This window comes from Musa acuminata, chromosome BXJ3-2 (genome assembly GCF_036884655.1).
Source record: "Musa acuminata AAA Group cultivar baxijiao chromosome BXJ3-2, Cavendish_Baxijiao_AAA, whole genome shotgun sequence".
Taxonomy (NCBI): domain Eukaryota; kingdom Viridiplantae; phylum Streptophyta; class Magnoliopsida; order Zingiberales; family Musaceae; genus Musa; species Musa acuminata.
The window spans coordinates 11,109,448-11,120,338 of record NC_088350.1 but is presented as its reverse complement, the minus strand read 5'-3'; the positions used below and the strand labels follow the sequence as shown (position 1 = coordinate 11,120,338).

General features: G+C 41.2%; 1 protein-coding gene across 1 annotated transcript; it reads right to left on the bottom strand.

Annotated features, from left to right (window-relative positions):
* Positions 1-468: 468 nt before the first annotated feature.
* LOC135632042 (UDP-glucuronic acid decarboxylase 2-like) lies at positions 469-4,422 on the bottom strand. The gene is made up of 6 exons (XM_065140343.1): positions 3,600-4,422; positions 2,698-2,840; positions 2,297-2,376; positions 2,121-2,204; positions 1,847-1,921; positions 469-1,146 (listed from the first exon to the last, which is right to left on the bottom strand). Exons 1-6 carry the CDS (start codon positions 4,232-4,234, stop codon positions 805-807), a joined length of 1,359 nt encoding a protein of 452 aa, XP_064996415.1. The 5' UTR covers positions 4,235-4,422; the 3' UTR covers positions 469-804.
* Between the last annotated feature and the right edge of the window lie 6,469 nt (positions 4,423-10,891).

Here is a 10,891-nt window from a genome sequence, read left to right as displayed (position 1 = left end):
GGCTCATGACCCAAATTTATCCAAGCCCACATATATTTCTTTGATTTGGGCTCATGACCCAAATTTATCCAAGCCCACATATGGGCTGGACCCAACATAAACCCCTTAAACAAGGGGTTTGGTTGGTTGGGTAAACCCCATGAAGGTTTTCTGATCTGATAATTGCAGTAATTGACAAGGTAAGTTCTCAGCACAAATGGATGAAACTGGTCGAGGTGTAACGAGTTATAACCCTTTGATTCAATGTAACTGAGTGTTCAATGCTGCCCACTTGTGCTTATGTACGTGAATCAATTTATTGGTACCTGATCCTTCTTCTTCATGTGTCCCACCAATTATCCACTACAGTATCCAAGAATGTACAGCCTGTAAAGGACAAAGTTTACATACCACCACACAACAAGAAGCAGATAAGATATTTTTCCGAGGAAAAAGGAGAGGGCATTGGCCCACCAGAGACGAAGACGATACACAACAAATACTATCAATTTATTCAAAGAAACATAAGACTATCAAACATTAGTAACAACACAGAGGGACAACCTGCTTATATTAAAACAATAGCATCCTAAGGATCTTGTGCTGCTGCAATGAAGCTAGGTAGATCCCCTCAGCCTGCAGTAGTAACGTACACAGCAAGAAGCGATGGGAAAATGGTCAACCTATTAAGAACACAAATGAAGTGCTGATCTTTCTCTCATTGCTCTTCTTTGATACCCACTGGGGATTTTATGATTCGTTTCCTCCCTCTATAGCACATACTAAGTCCCAGAGTGAGCAAAAACAACAAGAACAATTTGCTGCTTAAGAGAATCCTGTGCCAGTGGCTGTTGAAGTGGTAGTGGTGGATGGATTCACGTCAAAATGATCACCAAATATACGCTTGCGGAAGTCAGAGACCATCAGCGGAAGACCTTGGCGGAGAGGGATCTTGGGCTCCCAGCCAAGCAGTTCCTTGGCCCTGGTGATGTCAGGCTTGCGCTTGTGGGGGTCGTCCTCGGTGTTGGGACGGAACTCAATTTTCGCATTGGGATCGATGGTTTCCTGCACCACATTTGCAAGCTCCAGCATCGTAAACTCTCCAGGGTTGCCCAAGTTGAATGGGCCAACATGTTCACCTTCCATCAGCCTCATCAGCCCCTCCACCTGTATTTTAGCCCTGAATGCTTAGAGAATATCACACGAGATTCTCATACATAAAATCAGCAGAATATCTACTTTCCCTTCTCAAGCATGGTACTACCACTTTTAAGAATACTACTGTTGTTGAAACTGTAATGATCTCAGAAATGCTTATTGTCCATTTTCTTGTCTTATGGAGAACTACAGTGAAGGCACCATGATGAATTCTACAGAAATTATATGTGAATTACCCAATGTCATATCAAGTGAAACATCACTCCCAAGATTCAAACATGGGGAACCCTTCTAGCAAGGGCAAAGAGGCCACTGACAGCAAAGCTATTACTATCTCAGTGATGCCGAGATGTTCAAGCATGATTTATCTAATTGATGCTAGAATAGCTAAAAGACCAGGTTTTGAAAAGGTGAGCCCATTATGGAGCAAAGGACGAGCATGTGCAGCCTAGACAATAAAGCTCACGTTGTCTGGACATAGTAGGTTGATTTTTCATTTAAATGTGTTGTTTTTAAATGTCAAAGTGTCCTTCGGACCCACACTACCTCAACAACTTAAGAGCTTAGCTGGTCCAGTTGGGGCAAGTATGTAACAGAACTAATAAGACTTCTGCTGTGTCTGGCATTGCAACACAAAAGTTAAATTAATATACATAAAACATAGGCATATCATTTCAGCTTTGGTAGAGAACATGGTAGAAGGCAGTACCAGATCAGATACATATTGGAAGCTCCTTGTCTGCTTTCCATCCCCATAAACCGTTAATGGCTCCTTCCTCAAGGCCTAAATCATAACATCAAATTTCAGAAAGCACTATTGCGTTCACTAGTCCATGCCATCTCCCCTTATTTATTAAAACAAATCTCCATGTCTTGCAACAAGGTACTGATATCAAAACTAAATACAAATATTAAAGATATAAGCCCAGTTGTATCTGATCTGATCTGATATCAAAACTAAATACAAACTAAATACAAATCACCTGAGCAACAAAATTGCTGACAACCCGGCCATCATCAATGCACATGCGAGGCCCGTAAGTGTTAAAGATCCGAGCAATCCTCACCTGCATCAAAGAAGTTTATCATATTATTATACCGAAAACGCAAATCAAGAAGATTAATCTAAGCAATATGGATTAGTTACAAGTTGACTGACCTCGACTTGGGCACCACGGTGGTAGTCCATTGTCAGTGTCTCGGCGGTGCGCTTGCCTTCATCGTAGCAGCTCCTAACACCTGTGGTCCCCATTGTCCCACCCAAAACCCAAACAAGATTCCAACTGCTTGTTAGATACTTCTTTAGATTGTACACAACACCATGGCATCAAACTAATGCAATGTACACTATATACCACATGTTTAATTTGTTTTAGATCTAGGAACTGGAATGGGTCCACTTGCAAGTTCCAAGTTGCAACCCACCCTAAGAAATTCCAATAAAGAAACGAAAAAGAGAAAGGATTTATTCCACTTAGGATGGGTTTTATTCCACTTAATATTCTAAGAGAGCCAGAGCCAAAGCTAAAGAAATGAAAGAGAGAGAGAGAGGATGCATACCAATGGGATTGACATTGCCCCAGTAGGTCTCAACTTGAGGGTGCTGTAATGGATCACCATAGACTTCACTGGTGCTGGTGAGGAGGAACCTGGCTCCCACTCTCTTGGCCAGGCCAAGCATGTTGAGAGTTCCCACCACATTGGTTTTGTGCAATCCACAACAAGAGGCTAAATGAATTAAGGCTTTCACCAGGAGAAAAAATTGGCACTTTCTCCTTACTCTCTATTTGATTCATTTCGCTTGCTAGAACACCAACAAGGAGGTCAGCAACTTACCATCCAACCACATACCATTATTAAACAAGTAGAGCTTTCTGAACCAACTAATAAGTTTGTATATAAAACAAAGAACATGAACAAGAAATTTGATCTCGGAAAATATACCCACATATTATAAAAAAGACCAGAAAAATGGGGTCATGGTTTCATTAATCTGTAAGCATGAGAAGAACCAGCACCGAGGACTGATGAACCCATGAAATCAAGATCTCGCGTAACATGACAACCCGAAAGGAGATGTCTTGTAAATTGTTAAACAGAAAGAAGCTCAAAGTAGAAAAGAATCCATTTGAGGTAACAGAAGAGATGACAGATCACGATTTTGGGAAATTCCAAGAAAGAATATAACTGGAAAACAAGGACTTCATTACAAATTTACCAAATCGAAAAGACAGGAGAATTCATTAGAGACTGCAACAAGAACAGTCGAAAAGACCCAAAACAACTAACCAACGAAACGGAAGATTCTGACTGAAACAGTGAGAAAAATTGGAATCGATCATCAATGCCAGAAATAAAAAACGAAAGCCAATTTTTTACCATTAGAAACATGCGTTTAGATGGAGGGAAAAATAATCTTAGAGGAAGAAGGAGATGAACAGATCAGTGAAGAGGAAGAAAAGGATATGATGGTCTTGACGGGGTTGAACTTGTAGTGGACTGGGGAGGCGGGGCAAGCGAGGTGGTAGATCTGGTCGACCTCGAGCAGCAGCGGCTCGACGACGTCGTGGCGGATGAGCTCGAAGTTGGGGTTCCCGAAGTGGTGCATCACGTTCTCCTTCCGCCCCGTGAAGAAGTTGTCCACCACGATGACGCTGTCCCCACGAGCGATCAGCCGGTCCACCAGGTGGCTCCCCACGAAGCCGGCCCCGCCAGTTACCACGATGCGGAGCCCCTTCCGCTTGATTCCCAGCGGCACCTTCCCCCCAACGAAGCCCCTAGACGTCGCCGCCTCGAACGCCGCCCTGTGGCGGTGGTGCTCGCCGAATCTCGCCAGCTCCATCGCCGAGCGGAGGGCCAGCTCGGCCGCCGCGGCGGAGGAGTAGGAGGAGGGGGAAGAGGAGGGAGCGAGGGCGAAGAAGAGGGTGGCAAGGGCCATGCCTACGAGTAGGAAGGCGAGGCGCTGCTCCCGAATAAGGTAGCGGAGCGGGCGTGAGAACCAGAGCAGCCGCTTCTCCGGCTTGGGTGTGTACCCGGCGCCGCCGCTCGTCGGCGTGTGGGCGGCGTCATGGCCGCGGTAGATGAGCTCGGAGGCCATGGCGCGTACGACAAAGGACCGGGTTCCCGAAGGGAGAAGGCTTCCGGGGGTTGTACGTAAATGCGGCGACGGACGTGCCTTCCCTGTCGCTCTTCGAGGGAGGGGACGGGGTGGCGCTCCTTGTAGGCGAAACCGAGAGCCAAGGGCTCGGGCGTAATTTTGCTGAGGAACTGGTTCGGAGCTCGGCCGAATCACCCCGGAGTTCTTCGGAAGACGCGAGCCTCGTGCAGAATTGACCCAAGGGAAGTGGGCCCGTGTCTGGGGCCATCACTTCTTGCCCCGCGATGTCGTCCGGGCGGATTCTATCAGTCTTGCAAGAATAGGCGTAGGACAAAAAGCACTACTTTTCTACGCGTTAAAATTCTACCCCAGTATTAACCTTCCTGTTCAGTGGACATCAGGATGAACCTACAAGTGTGGGTCCCACGTACGGCTATAACGAAGGAGACAAAAGGTCCAATTATTCTGCCCCGACGGAACGTTAAATCTTTAAACTGTACCACGTACATTATTAAGGGAGATTATTATGTATCGTTCTTTCCCAATAAAAGGGTGTGCGATCACCAACTCGCCTCCGGCAAGCAGCATCAGACAGACACAAATGGACGAACAGGATGTGCTGAGACATCAAGTTCCAAGGGGCCCGTAACTCCCTTAACAGAGTCGTGGTGCAGTGAGTTAGCTATACAGGTAATAATAATAATAATAATAATAATAATAATAATAATCGTTTTATTTATGGAAATAAAGAATGATGGTGTTTGAGGAGTCCAGTCAGGAGGCTGCTATGGCTGCAATGTTGTGTCAATTATTTGCAACTTGGCAAGTGCACGGCGCCCTTCGTCGACATGACAGTGATAGCGTTGAGATCCCTTAGCTGCCGTGGTCTGAAGAAATTGGTAATGTTTACATTGTGGGGATCACGGTGTCTGAGATGTTAACTTAGGGATCATAACAAAGGCATGAGAGAGCCTCGCAGACTAGTCAAAGTAGGGGGCAATCAACGCAGTCTACCTGCCCCCAAAATTTATGGTGTCCACTTTCTGGATTGTCAATATCAATCATGGAGGGAACACAACTTCTCCAATAAATCCACCGATTTATATATTGATTGATGAAACTGTTTCATTAGTTTTTACCCTTGTGTGTCTGACAAAGATAATTACCAGTCAATTCAATTGTGAATGGTAGTTTTAGATGCCCCCAAGAAGCCGGATATGTACGTATACACAAGTGCTCCAAAAGTACGTGGGGAAAATGATAATTTCTTTAAGATATAATTGCTTTCAGTGACTATTAGAAATTGGGTTAATGTGGTTTCATGACATGTAAAGTTGGAGAATTGAACTAAACTAAATTTTAATATTTGTGATGCTAATTTTTTAACTAAAGTTTGGCGAGGAGTTTCCACCCCTACTAGCTAATGATATTTAAATTGTCTACCTCAAAGGATCCCTGTCATGAAAATGCCATGCACAAAACTTACGTTTGATGGAAACATGTATCTACACAGTTTGAAATATTCAAACTTGACAAGCACCTTGAGGCCACTCATAAAAAATTGGATGTGGGTGGCTCTGTCCTCAACGAATTCTCAAATATATATTATTGCTCTTCATTGTCAGATCACCAAGTCGAACAATTCATGAGTCGAACAATTCACCAAATCAAATATTTTTAACCACCATCAGAGTCAACTCTCTCTGTGATGGCACAAGAGCACAATAATTGATCACTTCTCCTCGTGTCAATGACCTGATGTGGCCTGAATGAAGAGAATGCATACTTGTGCCACATGTTACTGTATGCATGAAGAGAATGCCTGCTGGTACCACATGGGAAGATGCTTTTTAGTAGAGAAGGAGTGGAAGGCACTGATAAATGCTGGAAAAGAGAAATTAAAAGTCTTCTCTTCTATGTCACAGACCACAATTCACAATCTCAACATGATTCCCTTCTAATATATTTTTTTATTACTTTTCTTATACATTAGTGAATAATAAAGTCAAAATAATTCCTTCCGTTTGTTTAGTAACTACTCGATAGCTCTACTTTTATGTTCCAATGCCTCAAAAACCAAATAAATAATATAAATATAAACATAAAAAGAAAAGAAAATTGTATGCAATTCTTTTTGTGCTCCCACCACCTCTCTTTCTTCTTTCTTTAACTCCTTTTGTTACGGAGAAGAGTGTTCAATCCTTTTTTTTCTTGCCAGCAAATACCAATTCTCATTTTGATTTATAGTTCATGCAGTGCTCCGTTTATATCTTTATAGGGGCTATGTTGTCCTATAATTCCATACAAAAGAAGAGGTTGTTTTGGATTTGCATGTATAGAGAATGATTATAACATCAAATCTATTTCTACTCTGTAACATCATCTAAAAAATTTCTGAAAGAAAGTAAAATGTCAATGTTGATTTTACATATAAAATTTATAAATCAATATAAATATATGTTAGTAATTGATACTCATCACTGATAATTAGTTTGTAAATTTCATTGAATTTAAATTATTAATCAAAATACTTAAGTTAAAATTTGGGTAAGGAGACGTAGAATTAATCAAAGTATAATAAACTCTCTCACACAAGGACTTGGCATTCTCATCAAGATTTAATATTATCTAGATTAACCCTAGTATAGTATGTATGAGGCATGACTCAGTGATTGCTCCATGCTAAAATGTGTCATTTGACCCCGTCCACGAATAACCTTTACTACTCGAGCCCCTCATTATCTCCGATACTATATTGATATAAATTATTAAAACTTGACTAATAATCAACATATTAACTTTATTGAACCTACATTATTGATAAAAATATTTAATTAAAATTAATAATAATATATGTGAAAAAATTTAGGGGCGATATCATATGCGTAGTGGTAGAACAGAAAAATAAAAATCGTAAATTTCTCCAAAAGATATTCATTATCGTGTGAAGATTGGTACACAAAACCCATGGCACAAAAAATCACATGTAAGATAGTTGTGTTACCTAGGGAGATCGTATATCCTTGAATCCCTATTGATCTGTTGGAGAGGATGAAGGAGGTTAAGCGTCCTCCTCTCTAGCGGTGATCCACATAGTAGGGTTACGACGATGCTTCTCAAATCTCCACGCTTGCTATCTGAGGAGGAGAAGGAGATAGGAGAATAGGAGGTGACCACCAAGAAGCCTCAGCTTATGAGCCTTTAGTTTCCTCCTATTTAAAGAGGTCCCCAATTAACCCTAATAGATCACGCCCTACTGGATACTAGATCTCCATCCAATAACCCAAGCCTCTTAGATTAGTGGGTCTTTATCTAATAATCTCTTATTAACTCTTATTGGATCTCATCCATGGGATCTAATAATTCAAAGGCTTATTGGATATCCAATAAGATAGGGGCTCTAGCGGATATCTCATATCCGAATCTCTACTCGTCGCAACACCTACCATATGTGTGTGACCCTCTAAGCCTAATATTGAGCTGGCCATGAGTCACACTTGTCAGAACTCCTTCTAGCTCAATGAGTTATTATCTCCATAATAATTCACTCGATTCATCGACTACGGACATAGTAGACCACTACACCATAGTCTCCATACGACACAGGGGAATCTAATCATTTAGACATATTTATCCTCAGTTATCGTGTACCTATTATCCCTCAACCATCTAATATCCTAGAGACCATATATTAGGCATGGTGTTGTCAGACTTATACGGTTTCTCCTCGAGTCTCGCTATAATCGGATTCTCCCGGAGAACTCTTTCTCTCTCAATCCAAATGACCTTGGCCAAGGATTTGTTTTAGCAAGAACATACAAGATATTCCTCTTATGATACTGAGAGCAGATGATCCTCTATTAATACTCAATAGCTCTTGTAAAGTTAGCTGCCACTCTTAATAATCGGCTATACTAGATTTGGAACTTCCAAACCTATAAATCTGGTATCAAAGAGTGGAGTACTCATATAGGACATCCTTGGTATCTCAAGTCTAAGTAGTAGATAAACTATTGAGACTTCAAAATCGTTGTCTAATAATAAGACATCATCAACCATCTAGTATTTCATGAGTGGATCAATCGGTGAACTCATTCTCTAATGAGCACCTCAATTGTATCCTTAGTGTCCCCACATGAGCAGCTATGAGACCAGTTGCCTCCATCATATGGATATATATATATAACACCAGTCTGTCCGATTATCTTGATGTCCCTCTCGAGTAACTGATTCTTTAGGATTTGTGTTTAAAGGTGAATCAATCTTAGTATCATGATCTCATTACGATCTTATTCTCATTGCATAGATCCATGGATATTACAATATGTACAACACGCAAGATAATGTGATAAAATGTCAAAATAATAAAAAGCAAAAAAGAGTGTGTGTTATGTCACATGTGCCATCACTCACGTGATTGGCTTGTAGGGCACCTATGACTAGCAATCTCCCACTTGACCTGAAGCTAATCACCTATATGTTTGATCCCCATCAGATCTCTGTGATGCTTAAAGATGATCTGAGACAACGGCTTCGTCAGTAGATCTGCCATATTATTTTCGGATGGAACTCTTTCCACTACTACATTTTCTCGGGTCACGCTCTCTCTAATAAGGTAGAACCTCCTTAGAATACTTATGATGAGACCCAAGTTCCCTCATTTGAGCAATCGCATCGTAGTTATCGCAATATAAGGGAATCGACTCCTCGTTGCTTGGCACGACTCCCAAAATCTATGATAAACTTCTTCACCCAAACTCCCTTCTTTGCTGCCTTTATTGCAACAATGTAATCCGTCTCTATGGTCGAGTCAATAGTAGTATCTTGCATAGAACTCTTCCAGCATACTACTCCTCCATTTTAGGTGAACACATACCCCGAATTAGACTTGCTATCATCGACATCAGATTAAAAGCTCAAGTCCGTGTAGCCCTCGCCCCTGAGACTACTTCCTCAATACACCATTAAAAGATCCTTTGTCATTCTCAGGTATTTAAGGATACACTTTGCTACTTTTTAGTGCTCCAAGCTTGGATCTACCAAATACCTGCTCATGACACTTAGAGCATGTGCTATATCAGGCCTGGTACATAGCATAACATACATAATAGACTCTATCGTTGAGGCATAAGGTATCATATCCATATTTGTCCTTTCATCAAGAGTCTTTCGAGGCATACTCCTAGAAAGTGATATCCCATGTCTCATTGGTATGAGACCTCTCTTAGAATTTTTCATGCCAAATCTTTTGATAATGGTGTTTATGTACCTAGACTAGGATAAGCCTCCTCTCAGATATATATATATATATATATAGATCCGAATCCCCAATATGTAGGATGCTTCCCCTAAGTCTTTCATGGAAAAATGTCGAGATAGCCAAGCCTTTATTGTGGAGAACATTCCTACATCATTCCAAATGATCAGGATGTCATCCATATATAGCATAAAAAAAGTAATAGCGCTCCCACTCACCTTCTTATACATACAAAGCTTATCTTCGTTCTTAACGAAGTCATAAGATATGATTACCTCATCAAATCTTATGTTTCAACTTTGGGAAGCTTACTTTAGTTTATAGATGGACCTAAGTAACCTACACACTTTATCTTGACTATTCTTCGATACGAATCCCTTAAGTTGTATTTGCTAGTTATAGGTGCCCAACAAGCCAATTATGTGAGTAATGGCATGTGTGACTTAACACGCAATCATTTTGCTTATTATATTTTGACATTTATCACGTTATATGGACTATTGCATATATATATATATATATATTATGACGTCCTTGGATCTGTGCAATAGGAATCGGATCGTGATGAGATCACGATAATGAGACCGATTCGCCTTTAAACACAGATCCTAAATAATCCCTATTATAGATTACTCGAGAGGGGCATCGAGATAACCAGATAGACTGGTGTGTTATATACCTATCCATATGATGGATGCAGTTGGTCTTATGCTTATGTGGGGACAATAGGGATATAGTATAGATGCTCATTGGAGAATGAGTTCACTAATTGATCTGCTTACGGAATGATAGATGGTTAATGATGCCTTATTATTAGATAGTGATTCCGTAGTCCCAATGGTGTATCTGGTCCTTAGACTTGAGACACAAAGGATGTCCTGTATGAGTGCTCCACTCTTTGATACCAGACTTATAGGTTTGGATGTCCCAGATCTAGTATAGTCGATCATTGGGAGTGACAGTCAACCTTACGAGGGCTATTGAGTGTCGATAGAGAATCATCCACTCTGGGTGTCATGAGAGGAATGTCTCATGCATTCATGGTCAGACAAATCCCTGACCAGGGTCATTCGGATTGAGAGAGAAAGAGTTCTCTGGGAGAATCCGATTAAAGCAAGACTCTAGTAGAAACCGTTTGGGTCTGATAGCCCCATGCCCAATATACAATCTCTGGGATATTAGGTGGATGAGGGACTATAGGTACATGGTAACTGAGGGCAAACAGGTCCAATGGATTGGATTCCCCTATATTGTTTAGGGATTACGACGTAGTGGCTTATTACGTCCGTAGTCGATGAGTCGAGTGAATTATTATGGAGATAATAATTCACTGAGCCAAAAGGAGTTCTGACAAGTATGACTCACGGCCAGCTCAATATTGGGCCTAGAGGGTCACACAC

Coding starts and splice junctions, on each gene's coding strand:
- LOC135632042 (XM_065140343.1), bottom strand. CDS start 4,234: ATGGCCTCCGAGCTCATCTACCGCGGCCATGACGCCGCCCACACGCCG. Junction 2,841..3,599: donor CCCGTCAAGACCATCATATC/CTTTTCTTCCTC, acceptor ATTGCACAAAAC/CAATGTGGTGGGAACTCTCA. Junction 1,147..1,846: donor TCCAATATGTATCTGATCTG/GTACTGCCTTCT, acceptor GCTAAAATACAG/GTGGAGGGGCTGATGAGGCT.